Source organism: Doryrhamphus excisus, chromosome 17 (assembly GCF_030265055.1).
Source record: "Doryrhamphus excisus isolate RoL2022-K1 chromosome 17, RoL_Dexc_1.0, whole genome shotgun sequence".
NCBI lineage: Eukaryota > Metazoa > Chordata > Actinopteri > Syngnathiformes > Syngnathidae > Doryrhamphus > Doryrhamphus excisus.
The window spans coordinates 5,683,725-5,703,597 of record NC_080482.1 but is presented as its reverse complement, the minus strand read 5'-3'; the positions used below and the strand labels follow the sequence as shown (position 1 = coordinate 5,703,597).

The following is a 19,873-nucleotide window of genomic DNA, read 5'->3' as shown; positions in this document are numbered from 1 at the left end:
GGGATGACGTAAAAAATATACATTACAGTACATTGCTGCTTTAAGTACACTAAAAAAATAAAGGAACACTAGACTCTAGACTCTACACTCTAGAATGAAATATTCATATTAAGTACTTTGTTCTTTACATAGACATACACGCTGCATTCATGACCACTCGGAGATCCCAGTAAATACACCCAATATGTAACACGCAGCCCAAATCACGTGATATTTACAAAAGCAACCACTTGTTACTCATAACAGTAAGACAATGTTACAAAATATTCTGCTTCTAACAGACATCAAAGTTAAACTTAAAAATACAGGTCACTGCTTGCTCTATATGCTGGAACTATTTCCTGCCATCCTTAGCGCTTTGTACGTGTTTGGCGACATCTAGTGGTGTGTTGCCTCTAATGTCATTTTTTTTTCTTCCACGTAAACCGACAGGGTAAGAAATACTTAAATCATCATGGAAGTTAGGGACTTCTAACAGTCACAAATGGATGAATGTATGTATAACATGTATGCAACAAGTCAAAGTATTTTCACACATTCCTCTCTGGTTTTTGGTAAACTTTTATGCCCCCCCCCCATGTTTACAAATCGAGTCCACTTCCATAGCAACCTGCTGTGTGTATTAGCAGGATAGTGAGTGGTTTTCCCCTGCAGTAACACATTAGGAATGTTTGTGAAGCGTGAACCATGAGTGCTGCCATTTCCACAGGTAAGATATATGTTTCCAAACGTTACTTTTGGATTTGATTCATTTGTTTAAACTTTGTTTTATTCCTTACAGACTTTCCACAACTTACGCTGGACAATTTTGTGAGAAGTTATATATTTTTTTTATTTCACAAGTTGTCCTATTAGCAAAATACATATACTAAATACTTGTTTACTTATGTGCAGGAGAACTTCCTGACCTCTGATGATCTGTTTGTTCATATGTTCAATACATTTTTAAGTCTGCCGGTAAAGCAACACTTTTTAAAAAAGATTAAAAAAAATCATTTTATTGTGTTATTAATTGACCCATCCCTTGACAGTCTTTCCCGCAGGCTTTGCTGTATAATCAGGAGACTGAGCAGTTTGAGGTGGCGAACGGAGCAGCTGAATTCACTTTGAAGACAATCAGAACAGCACTTGAACGCAGCAAATCACAACCTCTCACTGATCGCCTCACAAAAACCAAAACCCCTACAGTGGACAACCATTACACTGTCTCCGTAAATTGACAAAATGTTTCCTATTTACATATCAAGAGTGTGTGAAGTGTTGATTTCATATTAATGTTTTACTTTCTCTCTTTTCTTGCAGTGTCTGGACAGAGAACAGGGGATACAGTGGATGAGGAAGGAGAGATTGCCATATTTCCTTCAAAGTAGCTGCTACCATGAGTACAGGTAGGCCAGGGGATTCAAACTCACCTTACCTGGGGTCTGAGAGTCTGGTTGTTAGCATGTTGTGTTTGAACATTGCTGAAGTGACATTTTCAAAATCCAGAAATGTCTTTAATGTATACTTTTGCTGTGTTTTCTTGGTGTTCTGCAGACTTTCTAAGTTGTTGTTTCAGGGAGGACATGATCTAAATATGCCCTGGAGAACGTGTAGATCTTGTCTGTCCAAGCAATCGCCAACACACCATTCCAAAGGATATAACTTAGCAGCTGAGGCTGTTGAAGGTATATATTCATTTTCATGTACTCTGAACTCCCGCCCAACCAAGTTCTCTAATTGGCTGAGACGCAATCTTACTAAACATTAGCCAATCCTTATTGCTTATGGGCGCTAAACATCCGCCCACTTAAGTTCTCTGATTGGCTGAAGACACAATCTTACTAAACCTTAGCCAATCCTTATGCTTATGGGCTAAAAACACCCGCCTACCCCAATCAGAGAACTTGGGTGGGCGGGTGTTTTTAGTAAGAGATGCACTCTTACTAAACCTTAGCCAATTCGTATTGCTTGTTGGCTCTAAACACCCGCCCATCCAAGTTCTCTGATTGGCTGAAGACTCAATCTTACTAAACCTGAGCCAATCCTGATCGCTTATGCGGTTATCTCACCTCCCACCCTTGTCACTCTGCAACACTCTCACTGCGCTGTAAATTAGTTATGAAGTCGGTGATATATTTATAGTAACGTGCAGTAACGGGGTGTCGAAAATGGTAACGGCGTTATGCTGACAGTAAGAGTAATTAGTTAGATTACCCGTTACTGAAAAAAGTAACGACGTTAGTAACGGCGTTTATTTAAACGTGTTTCCCATCACTGTACATTAGCAAGGAACAAGGTCTGACATTACTGGTCTTTTAGGACTTTTTTTCTTTTTTTACATATTACGTCTTTATTAAAGGTGAAAATTCTGATGAAATTCAGAGCTGGCTTCATCTGCTCAAAGATGATCCTATCGATGGACTATTGTGGATGAGTATTTGCAGTCATTTTTATAGATGTGCTGTGTATGTATATAGATATGTATAGATTTTATAATGTGCTAAATATGAGCTATTTCACCCCTACAGGTTGTGTGGGAATACATCATCCAGCGTCCTCGGGCCGTAGCAGAAAAATGCACACAAATCGTATTAAATCCTCCAGATGTTCCTCCATCCATTTCCCTTTCTCCAACTGTGCTTGCATCGACACCCCGGAATCATCAGCTACATCTGGAGACATGCAACTTCAAGAGGAGGCTTCTGAACTCCACGTGGACCACCTGGCTGCACAGGTGGTTAAACGTGTGATTGAAGATGCTGTATACGTGTTGATTAAAAACACAAAAGAAATGTCTGAGAGGCGTTGCAGCAGGGGAACGGAAACTGTCCAGGATATTTGCTGCCACGGTACCTGTTGCCAAGGCGACAAACCAGGCATCGATGGCTTGAAGGAGTTTTTGCGAGGCACACCGGGAGGCAAGTTGTTAAATCTGTGGTTGGACATTGAGAGAATGAAAACGATACAAAACAGAGAGCGCAAAAACAGGTGATAATGTCAACACCATCAACATTGTATGTTTGAGTATACATTCTAAATGTATGTATATGATTTATTTGTGTATTAGCTTTTTGGACGTAATGAGGGGTCGCTACCTACGGGGCAGCAGTCAGAACTGTCTGAACAGGGAGCTGCTCTCCACACTGGGGCTGACGACCTCTCTCTGCTGGACGGAAGAGAGACTTTCTGCAATACAACCTGACCTCACAGAGTCACTCATCTCCTACTGGTGAGCGTTTAGTGATAAAGATGATATTTTTGCATGTATATGTGTATTACGTTTGACTCTATTATGTTCCATTGATACATTACATTAATATATTGTACTGTACACATGTAAATAAATCAAATTAGGTCAAAATTTTTAATAATACTTGACAATGTAGAAAACAGTTTTATTATATATTTAGCAAGATTGGGGCTGCACATTGGTCGAGTGGTTAGAGTTTAGGCCACACACCTAGGAGACCCGAGTTCGATTCCACCCTCAGCATCTCTGTGTGGAGTTTGCATGTTCTCCCCGTGCATTCCTTCTACATTCCAAAAACGTCTACTCCAATTTGTCCATAGGTATGAATGTGAGTGTGAATGGTTGTTTGTCTATATGTGCCCTGTGATTGGCTGGCGACCAGTCCAGGGTGTACCCCGCCTCTCGCCCGAAGACAGCTGGGATAGGCTCCAGCACCCCCGCGACCCTCGTGAGGAAAAGCGGTAGAAAATGAATGAATGAATGAATGTGTATTACGTTTGACTCTATTATGTTCCATTGATACATTACATTAATATATTGTACTGTACACATGTAAACAAATCAAATTAGGTCAAAATTTGTAATAATACTTGACAATGTAGAAAACAGTTTTATTATATATTTAGCAAGATTGGGGCTGCACATTGGTCGAGTGGTTAGCGTTTACACCACACAGCTAGGAGACCCGAGTTCGATTCCACCCTCAGCATCTCTGTGTGGAGTTTGCATGTTCTCCCCGTGCATTCCTTCTACATTCCAAAAACGTCTACTCCAAATTGTCCATAGGTATGAATATGAGTGTGAATGGTTGTTTGTCTATATGTGCCCTGTGATTGGCTGGCGACCAGTCCAGGGTGTACCCCGCCTCTTGCCTGAAAACAGCTAGGATAGGCTCCAGCACCCCTTGCGACCCTCGCGAGGATAAACGGTATAGAAAATAATGAATTTAGCAATATCCATCCATCGTCTTTCGTTTAGCTGAGGTTAGGTCGAGGGGGTGGCAGACTTCCTGTCCCCATGGCTACTTCATCCAGCTCCTCCAAGCGCATCCCGAGGCGTTCCCAGCCCAGCTGAGACACCAATTTTAATACACAGTGTACTTAAAACCACTGCATCCATAATAATCACTATATTTACTTCATATTGATGCTGATTTTTTATATTACAGTATTGGATTGCAGTACATTTTTAGGTCTCACCTTCTTGCCCCCACAGGTTTCCTCGCTACTGGACATCTATGTATGTTCAAAAAGACACAGAGCTGTGGAACGAGCGGTGTGTCAGCCTTCCCAATTATCCACCTAAAAGTGGACTGCTTGGATCCATGCATGCTGTTCACATTCAGGTAAGAGTATTAGGATATTACACAACAGATGTGCGGCTGGGAGGGATAGAAAACTAGACACAATTAAAGGTAGGTTGCGTTAATGTGACTCTCCATTGTTTTTTTTACTTTTATTAGCAGTCTAACTCTGACAGATGTCAATCACCAGACTGCACAATGATGGAGAATATGCTGAAGGCACTTTTTGTTGACCCTCGTGCTGGTTCGTACTTCACCCACTTTTGTGAGCAGTCTGGAAACCAGGTATAGGTAATAGTACCACATACACCAGACAGTAGAATGCAGTACATATGAATTTAATTTAAAAAAAATTTCAATGACAAACCCCATTATATGTTCAATGGTGTTTGCAGACTGTCAGTGTGTCTGATGATGATTACTTTGTTTCATTGAAAGCTGTGGAACAATGCGGTTTACTTTTGGATCGACCTCCAGCACTATCACGAGCTCTTCTACCAGGATGGATTGGATCCCTACCGAGTGCAGAGAGCGGCTCAGGTACGTACATAAACGGGAAATCTACTGCAGACTTCAAAATAGATAAGAAATGAGATAAGTTATTTGAGAATGTAATAAAACAAGCAAAATAGGCGAGGACACATTCAAACACATTCATTTTGTATTTTTTGTAATCAAATCACCCCAGCGATTTCAATAACTTCTCCTCTCATCTCCTTTTGTCAGCTTCTGTATTCCAAGTATCTCATCAGCTCTGCCAAAAGGAGCATTAGTGTCCCGGAGGAGGTCAGGAGGTGGGTATATGACAAGCTGACTCCTGCTTTTGAAGAGCTCTTTGACCACGTTGAGGAGCACGCCTTGCATATCCTCATGGAGGCTTGGACCGTGCTGGTTGACCGGGACAAAGACTCCTTCCTGCAGGTGAGAACGGGGCATGCTCCTTTTCACTGATATCATGTGCAAATAGTAAACAACAAGACTAGTAAGTTCAAAGTGTTACATGACGGCCAAACACAAGATTGAGAATATTAAACAAAACAACATGGCCCATCAGTAGAACCGACATGTGATGTGTTGTCTTTTTGCAAGAACTGTCATCTCAACAGCCTCAAAAAAGGAGAATTCATGACAGCCGCGGACCTGAAAAATGGGCAAAAAAACGAAGTGTCAGAAAAGTGGGATTTTTTGCCTTCTTTAGGTCTGGCCGGGACCCCTGATTAATGTGTGGTGGGTTTTGTCCACCTCCCGGACCAGAAAAGTGTTGTTTTGGCACCTCAAAAAAGGAGAATTCACGACAGCCGCGGACCTGAAAAACGGGCGAAAAAACAAAGCATCAGAAAAGTGGGATTTTTTGCCTTCTTTAGGTCCTGCCGGGACCCCTGATTAATGTGTGGTGGGTTTTGTCCACTTCCCGGACCAGGAAGGTGTCATTTAAACAACTCGAACAAAGGTGAAAAATCGACAGCCGCGGACCTGAAAAACGGGCAAAAAAACGAAGCGTCAGAAAAGTGGGATTTTTTGCCTTCTTTAGGTCCTACCGGGACCCCTGATTATTGTGTGGTGGGTTTTGTCCACTTCCTGGACCAGAAAAGTGTTGTTTTGGCACCTCAAAAAAGGAGAATTCACGACAGCCGCGGACCCGAAAAATGGGCAAAAAACGAAGCATCAGAAAAGTGGGATTTTTTGCCTTCTTTAGGTCCTGCCGGGACCCCTGATTAATGTGTGGTGGGTTTTGTCCACTTCCTGCACCAGGAAGGTGTCATTTAAACAACTCAAACAAAGGCGAAAAATCGATAGCCGCGGACCTGAAAAACGGGCAAAAAATGAAGCGTCAGAAAAGTGGGATTTTTTGCCTTCTTTAGGTCCTGCCGGGACCCCTGATTAATGTGTGGTGGGTTTTGTCCACTTCCCGGACCAGGAAGGTGTCATTTAAACAACTCAAACAAAGGCGAAAAATCAACAGCCGTGGACCTGAAAAACGGGCAAAAAAACGAAGCGTCAGAAAAGTGGAATTTTTGGCCTTCTTTACGTCCTACTGGGACCCTTGATTAATGTGTGGTGGGATTTGTCCACCTCCCGGACCAGGTGGGGGCTGCCCCCTCCGTCCGCGCGGACGCGGCATCAAAACCCATAAGACCCAGCCCGTCGATCCGCGGCAACAGCCTCTCGTGCAAAACCCCTTGTCTTGGAACTTGTCAACCTCCCCGGCCCTCTGCCGAGAGGGGGCGGTGGCCGGGAACCTCTCACCTCTGACGACTCTTAGCGGTGGATCACTCGGCTCGTGCGTCGATGAAGAACGCAGCCAGCTGCGAGAACTAATGTGAATTGCAGGACACATTGATCATCGACCTATATTGTAATCTATGACATGACTGAAAAAAATGAGAAAAAAGTCAAAAACGGGAAAAAAGAGAAAAAAATGAGAAAAAATGAAAAACAAGAAAAATCGAAAAAAATTAAAAAAAATACAAAAGTAATCCGATTACAAAAGTAATCAGATTACAATAGTAATCAGATTACAATAGTAATCAGATTACTTTTGTAATTTTTTTGTAATTTTTTGTAATTTTTTTTCGATTTTTCTTGTTTTTCATTTTTTCTTGTTTTTCAGAAAAATGAGAAAAAAGAAAAATGAAAAAAAAAAAATTGAAAAAAAATTACTTTAGTAATCGGATTACTTTAGTAATCGGATTACTTTAGTAATCGGATTACTTTTGTAATCGGATTACTTTTGTAATCGGATTACTTTTGTAATCGGATTACTTTAGTAATCGGATTACAAAAGTAATCGGATTACAAAAGTAATCTGATTACAAAAGTAATCGGATTACTTTTGTAGTCGGATTACTTTTGTAGTCGGATTACAAAAGTAATCTGATTACTTTTGTAATCTGATTACTTTTGTAATCCGATTACTTTTGTAGTCGGATTACAAAAGTAATCGGATTACTTTTGTAGTCGGATTACAAAAGTAATCGGATTACTTTTGTAGTCGGATTACAAAAGTAATCGGATTACTTTTGTAGTCGGATTACAAAAGTAATCGGATTACTTTTGTAGTCGGATTACTTTAGTAATTTTTTTTATTTTTTTGGAATTTTCTGTAATTTTTGTTCAGCTTTTCTTTTCATTTTTTCTTTTTTTCTCATTTTTCCTGAAAAACAAGAAAAATCGAAAAAAATTACAAAAAATTACAAAAGTAATCCGATTACAAAAGTAATCCGATTCGGATTACTCTTGTAATCGGATTACTCTTGTAATCGGATTCAGTCTTTTTTTTATTTTTTGTTGTAATTTTCTGTAATTTTTTTCATGTTTTCTTTTTTTCTCATTTTTCCTGAAAAACAAGAAAAAATGAAAAACAAGAAAAATCGAAAAAAATTACAAAAAATTACAAAAGTAATCCGATTACAAAAGTAATCCGATTCAGATTACTATTGTAATCGGATTACTTTTGTAACCGGATTACTCTTGTAATCGGATTACTTCTGTAATCTGATTACTCTTGTAATCTGATTACTCTTGTAATTGGATTACTTTTGTAATCGGATTACTCTTGTAATCGGATTACAAAAGTAATCAGAACTTTTGTAATCAGATTACTTTAGTAATTTTTTTGTATTTTTTTGGTAATTTTCTGTAATTTTTTTCAGTTTTTCTTTTCATTTTTTCTTTTTTTTCTCATTTTTCCTGAAAAACAAGAAAAAATGAAAAACAAGAAAAATCGAAAAAAATTACAAAAAATTACAAAAGTAATCCGATTAGATTACTCTTGTAATCCGATTACTCTTGTAATCGGATTACTCTTGTAATCTGATTACTCTTGTAATCGGATTACTCTTGTAATTGGATTACTCTTGTAATCGGATTACTTTTGTAATTTTTTTGTAATTTTGTGTAATTTTTTCAGTTTTTCTTGTTTTTCATTTTTTTCTCTTTCTCACTTTTCCTGAAAAACAAGAAAAACAAGAAAAATAAAAAAAAAAACAAAAAATTACAAAAAAAATTACTAAAGTAATCCAATTACAAGAGTAATCAGATTACAAGAGTAATCAGATTACAAGAGTAATCAGATTACAAAAGTAATCCGATTACAAGAGTAATCGTCAGAAAAGTGCGATTTTTTGCCTTCTTTAGGTCCTTCTTTAGGACCCATGATTATAGTGTTTCTTTGATGGAACCTTCAAGTCTTCATCCTCTGTCTGCACTTTTTTAGGTGTGTGTGCATAAAGTGGAGCCCTGTGTGGACAGTTGGGAATAGAAGAAAAAAAAGAAAAAAAAGAAAAATGAAAAACAAAAAAAATTGAAAAAAATTACAATAGTAATCGGATTACTTTAGTAATCGGATTACTTTTGTAGTCGGATTACAAAAGTAATCGGATTACTTTTGTAAAGTAATCCGATTCAGATTACTTTTGTAATCGGATTACTCTTGTAATCGGATTACTCTTGTAATTGGATTACTTTTGTAATCGGATTCAGTAATTTTTTTTATTTTTTGTTGTAATTTTCTGTAATTTTTTTCATTTTTTCTTTTTTTCTCATTTTTCCTGAAAAACAAGAAAAAATGAAAAACAAGAAAAATTGAAAAAAATTACAAAAAATTACAAAAGTAATCCGATTACAAAAGTAATCCGATTCAGATTACTATTGTAATCGGATTACTTTTGTAATCGGATTACTCTTGTAATTGGATTACTTTTGTAATCGGATTACTCTTGTAATCGGATTACTCTTGTAATCGGATAACTTTAGTAATTTTTTTGTATTTTTTTCAGTTTTTCTTTTCATTTTTTCTTTTTTTGTCATTTTTCCTGAAAAACAAGAAAAAATGAAAAACAAGAAAAATAAAAAAAAATTACAAAAGTAATCCGATTACAAAAGTAACCCGATTCGGATTACTCTTGTAATCGGATTACTCTTGTAATCGGATTACTCTTGTAATTGGATTACTGTTGTAATCGGATTACTTTTGTAATTTTTTTGTAATTTTTTTGTAATTTTGTGTAATTTTTTCAGTTTTTCTTGTTTTTCATTTTTTTCTCTTTCTCACTTTTCCTGAAAAACAAGAAAAACAAGAAAAATCGAAAAAAAAAATACAAAAAAAATTACTAAAGTAATCCAATTACAAAAGTAATCCGATTACAAGAGTAATCAGATTACAAGAGTAATCCGATTACAAGAGTAATCGTCAGAAAAGTGCGATTTTTTGCCTTCTTTAGGTCCAACCGGGACCCATGATTAATGTGTTTCTTTGATGGAACCTTCAAGTCTTCATCCTCTGTCTGCACTTTTTTAGGTGTGTGTGCATAAAGTGGAGCGCTGTGTGGACAGTTGGGAATACAGGGAGCTCCAGAACCTGTACACAGAATCTAAACAGGTCTGTTTGTATTGTCAATCACAAAGAAACAATAAAGGATTCAGGGTCAACTGTAATACTACATATTGTTGATGCTGTGTTTCCTAAACAGGTAACGCAGGACATGACAGCTTCATATAGTACTTCATCTCAGATGTTCTCTCAGAGCAAAGGGGCCCTCAACTCTTGGTCCAATGTGCCTCGTCAGTACCAAGGTTACCGTTTAGGCTCCTTGCTTCGCCACTCTCATGAGATCTGGCACTTTATGTCCTTCCTCCAGAATAAAGATGCAAGGTCAGTTAGGTACATCCAATATCCATATAATCCTGAGTGGATACTCATTTGCATATCTCTGTGCTCTAAATTAATATGCTATTAGCCATTCCCTTTAATCCAGGGGTCTCAAACTCAATTTACTTGGGGGCCACTGGAGCTTGGGTCTGGGTGAGACTGGGCCGCATCAGGTTTTCCATAAAAAAAACAAAAACAAAAACAAACGCATTTATTAAAAACAAAAACATTTTAAAAACTTCGCTTTGGTTCCAATTTTCTACAAGAAAAGCTCTGATAAAACATTCCACCGTTCTCAAATATTTTACTTTTTATTTTTCTACACAAAATAAGATGAAAAATAAATAAATAAATCAAGAATAAAGAAAATTAATCAATCGGAAATAAATAAATAAATAAAATAATAATAATAAAATGGCAAATAATAAAAACTTAAGAAACCACATATAGTTGGTGGGTCGACAAATTATTTTTTTCAGATTAAAATGAACAAAGCATTATTAGAGCCCTGTAGACATGACAAAACACGATTATAGTCACATTTATACTTTTTTTATTTACAACATATTGCGCAACTTGGTCTTGAAACACATGCTAACTCGCAAACTAGAGAGCTAGCGACCTAAACGGTAGCCTTCAAGTTATTTCCTTTAAACTTAAATAGCCAAAACCTTACCACTTCCACACGGATAGGGAGGATACCTTTAACATGAACATTAATCAAACGTAATAATATTTTCTGGGTACATGATATCATACAGCATCCATATCAAACTTGCGCGGGCCACGTGTTTGAGACCCCTGCTTTAATCGGTCACAGGTCCGTAATGGGCCTTTTACTGGGTCCAGATCAGGATCTGTCAATTAAGTCTCACTGAGCATTACAGTAACATTACTGACACCTACGTCAACGTCTTTGAATGCGTCTTCTGAATGTCTTATATTTTATTTGAGTTCATTCAGCCTTTTTTATGCCTGAAATGCATGTCGTCAGTATCCACTTGGAATGCTGGCTGGACCTGGAGCAGTACAGGAGGACACCTCTTCGGAACAAAGCAGTGAGAGAGGACCGATCTTCACGTATCGCGAAGAGATATCTCAACAGGAAGTACTTTTTCAGCAAGCGCAGTCCCGCCACAGCAGAGCAGCAAAATCATGTAAGTTTAAAAAGAAGTCTGTTCACATTTCGTGACAATGAAATAGATGATCTAGTTTGAATGACTGTAAAATTCATGGGAAAAGAAACACAATAACAAAGTGCCTGTGACGTGACAATACAGATTTGCAAGTTTGCAAACTTCCACTGAGACTTTCATATCAGATCTAATAAATAAGGCCTCCGTGGCTTTAATGCAATATTCCACTTTAGACTTGCCGCTGACAGTTTGGACAGGGTGTCACTGAGGGATCAGACAATAAAAAACATGGTTAGAATTGAAACGAGAAGAGGGAGAGGTTTGTGGTTTGAATCCTCAGGATTGGAGCAGACCTAGTCGGGCAACATCTGCAGTTTAAAGTTAGATTTCTACATTGCTGTATTAACTGCATGGCGCATCTAAAGTCAAGGTGAAGGGATGACGACCTTTCAAATTGGCATTTGACTTCTGTGGTCCAGTACGGATCCAGATCCAGTACAAGATCCTATATTCTGAGATAATATTAATAAACAGGATTATTCATGCCACCAGTTTTCTGGTAGTGATAACCACCTTTAGTTACATTAGAGAGGCAAAACATTACAAACACCTCTGTACGGTGGACGGAGCTACGTAGTGGCCACCCCACTGACCATCTAGACATTTCAGGTGCCCACCCCTATGTGAGTAATGGTCTCACCTTAGCTACATCAATGAAACATTTCTGGCTCCAACCACAAACATAAACACATTGTTTATTCTATGTCTGTCAATTTGTATTCATAATACTATATAATAATTCCAGTGTTTATACCAGTATGGTAAAGAAGAATGGGATTGTGGGAATCATGTTGAGAATCGTATGAGTCAGGAAATGACAGACGTCTGGTTTCCCACTGTAGGAATGTTTTATCCGACTTCCTCTGCAGCCTCTTTTGTTCTTTCATGTATAAACTTCAACTACAACAAAGAAGCCCGTCTATATTCTTTGTGTGTTTGTGTAGATATTACACCTGGCAGGTGGACGAGAGCATCTGAAACTGGATTGTCTCTCAAATGAAGTTACGGTGAAGATCCAGGATATCATCAGGAATCACATTGAGAAAACATGGCTGCCGCAGTTTCTGGCCACAGCAGAGTTCATAGAACGACAGAAACACAAACCACAGGTAGAACTTTTTTTGTCTGTCTTACACAAAGCCCAATCCCAGTCATAAAAATATCATAAATAAGTCAAGGACATCTACTACTGTAAATAAGAAACCATGTATTTTACATTATGTTATTACCACACATTCATAATTCAACATTCACAGCCATGGAAATTTGTGGATTATTATTTTTTTTTCTTCTCATTTACCCTCAGTCAGTGATTTTTACATGATACCGCTGTTAAAAAAATCTGCAATGTTTATGTCTTACGCTTCACTGATTTTGCAACACTATATTTTATAAACAATAGTTACAGCTTAACATACAGAAAACAATGAGAAATACAGTGGTGACTTGGTTAACATCAAAATGGACTCTAACCAAGTTTTCCCATCAAAAATAATGTAAATCCAATTCATCCGTTCCAGACACCCAAAAGATTTTACACAAAACACATTTTTATAGTTTTACATGAATAAAATAATACAAACATTATTATATATTTTTATTCTAATTTACCCTCAGTCCGTGATTTTTATAAGTACATGATAATACAGGTCAAATCTCCAGCATACATGTATCGCAACGCAATGTTTACGTTTATGTATTTATGCTTCACTGATTTCACAACACTATATTTTATAGACAATAGTTACAGTTTAACATACAAAAAACAATGGGAAATACAGTGGTGACTTGGTTAAAGTCAAAATGGACTCTAACCAAGTTTTCCCATAGAAAATAATGTAAATCCAATTCATCCGTTGTAGACACCTAAAAGGTTTAACACAAAACACATTTTTATAGTTTTACATGAATAAAATAATACAAAAATTATTTGTGGATTATTATAATTTTTTTTATTCTAATTTCCCCTCAGTCCGTGATTTTTATAAGTACATGATAATACAGGTCAAATCTCCAGCATACATGTATCGCAACGCTATGTTTGTCTTTATGCTTCACTGATTTCACAACACTATATTTTATAGACAATAGTTACAGTTTCACATACAGACAACAATGGGAAATACAGTGGCGACTTGGTTAACGTCAAAATGGACTCTAACCAAGTTTTTCCATCGAAAATAATGTAAATCCAATTCATCCGTTCCAGACACCCAAAAGGTTTAACACAAAACACATTTTATAGTTTTACATGAATTAAATAATACTAAAATAATTACAAATAAACTAGTTTTTGGGGACTATGTTTCAGTGTTTGGAGGTCAATCCCTTTTTTTAAAGCTGTTTCTGCACTCGAGAAAAAAACTGTTAAGGCTGTTTTACATTAAAAAAAACAATGCTACAAACATGAGAATTGACATTTTTGCAATAATTATGAATGTTAACCAGAGCACGTTAACCAAGGTATCACTACACATACAAATGATGAATGAAAATTTTAAAAGAATATTTAACATGACTTTTCCCTTTATTGAAATTGATTAACACAGAGATGAGTAGACTGTTTCCACTCTTGTTTTTATTACTAACTTAACTTTAAAGAGTGAAATAACTTATAATGTTATTGTAAACTTCCGTAATACTGAAATACTGTGGATGGTGTGGAAGTTGGCTGTAAGGCCATTTTTTTAAATTCTCTGTTTAAAACCAGTAGACAGGAAGTCGCATACCCAAAGGAGGATGCGATCATGAGTTCCATGTGAACTTTAATTTTAATTTAGAGAAATGATTCAATGTGTTCCAGTTTGTTGTCATTTCTACTAACGCACATTCATTTATCACTTCTGCCATTTCTGAGAGCGTGGACTTCATTTCCATATCATGCAGCCTTTGCTTCCTGCGTCCTTATGGCCTTGAGATAAGACGTCATGGCCTCTGCTATGTGAGAAACCACTAAATACAGTCAATGCTCTCAGGTTGCCTCATCAGGTGGCAACACCTAAACCACATATTCCGCTGCTCTGCCTCATTATGTTATCAGGTTTACATAGGATGGCCAACAAAAGTCCTCTCATTGGGTACCGAAGTGGAGTGGTAGTTTAAAATTACATGCATGGTGACAGGAGTCCAGTCGATGGGACAGTAAAGCAGTTATGTATAGGGCACACTGAAGATTAGGATTACTCTAGACTGTGGAAGTTTTTCCTCTCATCTCTTTGAATTAGTTTCTATTTCTTACTAATCTACTCGTATGTGTGCGTTGCAGCCCAGCTATCAAGGACACAAGACGAGAAAAGAAGCCTGGAAGGTAGGAACGACATCCACAGCGTTGGAATGGAGAAACAGAAGGCATTTTTTGGCCTGCAGTCATGTGATTTACTTCACCACTTGGCTCCCAGGGCTGGCTTTGTCAAACTTCATTTTGGCCTTGCGGTTAATTTTCCCAAATGGGATCCAGGATAAATACGATTAAAGCATCAGCATAACTAAACTGGCTTTAATAGTCTGTGGAGTGTTCTCATGCGGCTCTGTTGTCATCCCTGCTGCTCGGCAGCACGACACAGATATAAAACATGAACATTTTGGAAGCAGTGTGATTATAGGATGGACTTTTCATACATGATTGTGACTTTCATCTTTATGATCATGATGTCATCGCTGGCAGAGAGCATCTTCCCTATGGAGGACCGTCATTATGTCAGTTATGTGTGAGCTCATAGCTCGCATGACATTGTTATTGTTGTTTTATAGCGTGGGCACTTCCATGGCGTCCTAAAACATTGCTCACTCTCTTGCCGACAGAGTCAGGGCTTGTGGATGAGTTCCTCCAAGGAGATCCTTCTATTTCGACAGCTTCTCCTCAGCCCCGCCTCCTGTTTGCAGTTCCAACATTTTGTGTCCGTGAAGGGGGACTTCCTGGAGAATGATGTGCTCTTTTGGCAAGAGGTGCAGAGGTACAAGGTACAGCAACGCGAGCGGCACACCCACGAGCTGTCATCACAGCTTCTCAGCTTTTTCTTCAAATATGTATATTGACTCTTTTATGGCTAAAAAATGTGTATATATATTTTGAAAAATTATCAAACTTGTAATAGTATGACTTACATATTGACACTTTTATGGTAAAACTGATTTTTTAAATATTTTGAAACTATAGCAACCATGCATTAGTATGACATATATTGACACGTTTATGGCAAAACAAAAAAAAACATTTTTTAATATTTTGAAAATATATTAACCATCCAATAATATGACTTATATGTTGACACTTTTATGGTAAAACAAAAAAATATATATATATTTTCAAAATATAACAACCATGCAATAGTATACTTTGACACTTTTATGGCAAAACTAAAAAAACATTTTTTTTTAAATATTTTGAAAATATATTAACCATGCAATAGTATGACTTATATGTTGACAGTTTTATGGTAAAACAAAAAAAATACATTTTTTTAATATTTTCAAAATATAGCAATCATGCATTAGTATGACTTATATGTTGACAGTTTTATGGTAAAACTAAAAAATATTTTTAATATTTAAAAAATATAGCAACCATACATTAGTATGACTTATATATTAACACTTTGTATGGTAAAACTAAAAAAACATTTTTTTTTTAATATTTTGAAAATATAGCAACCATGCATTAATTAGTATGACTCATATATTGACACTTTTATGTTAAAACTAAAAAAAATATATATATTTTGAAAATCTAGCAACCATGCATTAGTATGACATATGGTAAAACCGAATTTTTTAAATATATTTTGAAAATATAGCACCCATGTATATATATGACATACATATTGACACCTTTATGGTAAAACTTAAAAAATTATTTTTTGTAATATTTTGAAAATATAGCAACCATGCATTAATTAGTATGACTCATATATTGACACTTTTATGGTAAAACTAAAAAAAATTTTTTTTTTTACATTTTGAAAATGTATCAACCATGCATTAGTATGACATATAGTGACACTTTTATGGTAAGTATATTTTTTTGTAATATTTTGAAAATATAGGAACATTGTAATAGTATCACTTATACATTGACACTAGTAAAAGTAACATTTTTGGAAGTACACCTTCTTGTGCTAGTCTTTGTGCGCCCTCACCCCGTTGACCCAGCTGGGGATGATCAGTCCCCGGCTTGTGTCCAAGTGGCGTGTATCTCCAGTTCACTTTGTTTCTGATGGCTTACGGCGGCCTTTCCAGCCATTGTTCCTGCATTCTTCACTGAGCTCCGTGTACTTGGCCTTCTTACGCTCGTGGGCCTCATTGATTCCGTCTTCCCAGGGGACACTTTGTCCCAGGATAGTCACTTGTTTGGTTTTCTGCCACTTTTTGCACCTCCCTGCAGGACCTGTGTCATTCCCACAGCACAGACGCCACCATTCAACAAAAAATCTCCACCATCATCAACTGTTTCATCAACTCGTCCACACCTCCAGCCCTTCAGATAGACATCCCTCTGGGGCAGGCGCAGCACATTTTGGACAAACGCCATGAGCTGGGCCCTTACATCTTCAGAGAGGCACAGGTGGTGTATCAATGTGTGTGTGTGTGTGTGTGTTTTCCGTTGTATAATCCACTATGTGATCCACTGTGCTGATAGATGTCAGTGTTCACCGAGCTGCTCAGGTTTTGGCCTGAATTTCAAGAACTAAGACGGAGTGTACAAGAAGGTCATCTCCAGGTGATGCTGTCGGACAAACGAGTCAAACATAAAGCTCGAGTACGGAGACAGAGGAGGAAGGAGGAGGAAGAGGAGGAGAGGAAAGCCCAGGTGAACGACTTTGTGTATTTATCTCTTTATAAACAAAGTTAAAGTTCATTCTTTTGTTTCTTTGTACAGGCAGAGCTAAAACAGATAGATTCCAGTTCCAGTGAGAGTGAAGACATGGAAAATGATTCCCATCAGGGAAAAGGAAGTGAAAAGCGACTGTCAACAACACAGAAGAACTTGCTATTGTATTCCCCAGAACCAGTAAGAAGATCATGTTCTCATTTAGGGAGGCAAAACATGAAAATAGTGATAGAAAGCACAGAGACTGTTGCTTATAATGTTTCCTCAGTTATCGTGGTCCTACTCCAAATACATGGCCGTTCTAAAGAGGGAGGAGACGCTACTAAGGAGGCAGAGTCAGAAGGAAGCGTCGTCGTCCACATATTCAGGTATACACAACGCTTCCATACGCCAAACTACAAGTTTCATTCAAATTCCATTCAGTAAAATGCATATTTATTCATAACTTCAAGGTACTCTGTTTTTTGACACTCAACTTTGTGTATCCTTAACAGTGTCCTCCGATGGAAGTGTGAGGTCAAGAGGAAAGTCCTCCAGATCAATGTCAACAATGTGATGGAAAGTAGTGACAAATATCATTGATAAAATAATTTTAGTATACTATTTGTTCATTTGGGATTTGCACTTAGGGTTCCAAGAAACTCAATTAACTTGATTACTGCCTATTTTTTATTTCCAGTAAAAAAAAATATGTTAGTCAATCTTGGTGAAATCAAACGTAATGAATTTCTATTGTGTAATATGCACCCCTTAGTTTATGTATAGAAATGAATTAAGACCTGGATTCATGCTTGTTTATACAGGGCTAAATGATCTGATACATTTGTAGGTTAAATAAAAAGGCAAAGTAAAGAAACTAAAATTAGTTTTAAAAAGTACATATAATGTCATTGTTTTTCGTTTCTTTTTCAGTTGCTGCCATGAATTGGACTGGTGAGCATCGCGCTTTTATTGTGGAAACGTTTATCAAAACAAACAAATGTAATAGACTTGATCCCGTACCAGCTCCAAACACCATCTTGTTATGGGTTACCAACTTCAGAGCTACTGGATCTGCATTGGAACCAAAATCAATCGGCCGACCTCGCATCGCCAGAAGTGATTTAATTGTTAAATCATAATGAAACAGAATGACATTTTACTTTATTTGCCTTTTATTTAACCTACAAATGTGTCACATCATTTTACCTGACCCTGTATGTGCCCTGCGATGGACTGGTCACCAGTCCAGGACTTTACCCTGCCTTTCACCCAAAGAAAATGGAAGGATGGATGAATGGACACACAAAGACTTTTTTACAACTTTTTTTAATTAAAAATTATTCTCTAAATATATTAGAATTTGAAAGCTATAGTACTGAAAGCTTAGAGTCCAGAGGTACTAAGGCAAAAACAACAAGGTTTGGCATCAATGTACAGTAAGAGAACTGTCAAAGATCATCTATTATTATTTCACTTGGCAGCTGGAGTTTGTGGCTTTATATATTTTCTTGACAAGTTATAAATAAAAATGTTTTCTATTTGTGCTGTGCTTTACAAAATATAAATTCTCTAAAGGCAGTTTTTCTGAGTTATCACGGATGACGTATCAGTGGAAGCCGATGTGTAAGGCTTTATTCTTTACCATGGTGAACTTGCTGATGAAAACCTTGGCGAAGGCGGGGTCCACCAGGTAGCGGTACGACTTGGTGACGGAGGGCGGCGGCTCCGCGACCGTCACTGGAGGTTGCAGCTGCAGAGATGCGGCGGCAGAGGCGGGGAAATAGTGCGAGGCTTGCTTCACGTATTGTACCAGGCGCTGGTACTGCTGCTCGGATAGACGCTCTCGAACGCCGTCACCCTGAGAGAGGATAGAGGATTACTACTACGACTTAAGCAGTGAAGTTCTCGCATTATCAAGACTAGTTATTATTATTATGAATAATAACTATGAACACTACGCCACCTCTGCGTCGCTGGCTACTGTGTGCTGCTGTAATGTGAGGGTGAGTTCCCCCTGCCGTTCTGCTTCCTGTTTACATTCCACCTGCAGAGGACACAGTCGCAATATTTAGTCTCCAGACACGGAAAAGTTCTACCTGATTATGTACAGTAAACCTCGGATATATCGGAAATTCGCTCACAACGGACAGATAAAAAAGAACAGATTTTTCTGTAATGCATTTCCAATAAAAATTCATTGCATATATCGGATTTTTTAACGGATTTCGCCTATTTCGGACAAAATTTCCAGTCCCGTTCCAATGCATTTCCATTAAATTTCCCTCGCATATATCGGATGGCTGCATCGTTATGCTAATCTTGTTGATGTCACTGGCTATTGTCTTTCTCCTGGCTCCAGATTTAGGACAAATATAAAAGTGAGTGACGTCAATAATACTAGCACAGCAGTGAATGAGATCTTAACCTCACTATTGGAAATAACGTAGGCCTGACGGGCGTAACAGGGCCTAGCTTAATTAACAATTTGTTATGCTCAGAGTCCAATAAAGTTAAATTCTCATTACCTTACGTCTCTTTTCATTGCCCAGTCCAGGTACATTGGAAACATAGTCAAGGAAGTGCCTTTTTATAACAGATAAAATCCGATTTACGCATATACCGGATATAAATCCGATATATGTGTAAAACGGACATTTTCCGGTATACGCATATACGCAACGGA

General features: G+C 37.5%; 2 protein-coding genes across 10 annotated transcripts in view; one reads left to right on the top strand and one right to left on the bottom strand.

The window, feature by feature from the left end:
- Window positions 1-605: 605 nt before the first annotated feature.
- On the top strand, window positions 606-19,805 carry LOC131105441 (regulator of G-protein signaling 22). 6 transcript variants are annotated; one of them, XM_058053567.1, is made up of 25 exons: window positions 606-709; window positions 782-810; window positions 895-957; window positions 1,032-1,211; window positions 1,303-1,388; window positions 1,537-1,667; window positions 2,342-2,416; window positions 2,511-2,716; window positions 2,783-2,970; window positions 3,050-3,211; window positions 4,448-4,577; window positions 4,695-4,820; window positions 4,974-5,075; window positions 5,262-5,456; window positions 9,835-9,915; window positions 10,007-10,197; window positions 11,180-11,342; window positions 12,326-12,490; window positions 14,647-14,688; window positions 15,183-15,341; window positions 16,762-16,941; window positions 17,017-17,187; window positions 17,257-17,388; window positions 17,477-17,576; window positions 17,703-19,805. In XM_058053567.1, the coding sequence occupies exons 1-25, from the start codon at window positions 688-690 to the stop codon at window positions 17,762-17,764; spliced, it is 3,141 nt and encodes a 1,046-aa protein (XP_057909550.1). In that variant the 5' UTR covers window positions 606-687; the 3' UTR covers window positions 17,765-19,805. The 6 variants fall into 6 exon arrangements, with proteins under 6 accessions (XP_057909550.1, XP_057909548.1, XP_057909547.1 ...); XM_058053565.1 differs by having other exon boundaries at window positions 2,511-2,970; window positions 4,698-4,820; XM_058053564.1 differs by having other exon boundaries at window positions 607-709; window positions 2,511-2,970.
- Window positions 18,479-19,873, bottom strand: part of LOC131105440 (intermembrane lipid transfer protein VPS13B-like) — a 265,748-nt gene continuing 264,353 nt past the window's right edge. For all 4 annotated transcript variants that reach the window (XM_058053558.1, XM_058053556.1, XM_058053557.1 and 1 more), the window contains 2 exons: window positions 19,154-19,234; window positions 18,479-19,048 (listed from right to left, as the gene is read on the bottom strand). In XM_058053558.1, coding sequence (XP_057909541.1) covers window positions 18,797-19,048; window positions 19,154-19,234 — 333 coding nt within the window. In that variant the 3' untranslated portion in view covers window positions 18,479-18,796. The remainder of the gene's footprint in view (window positions 19,049-19,153; window positions 19,235-19,873) is intronic.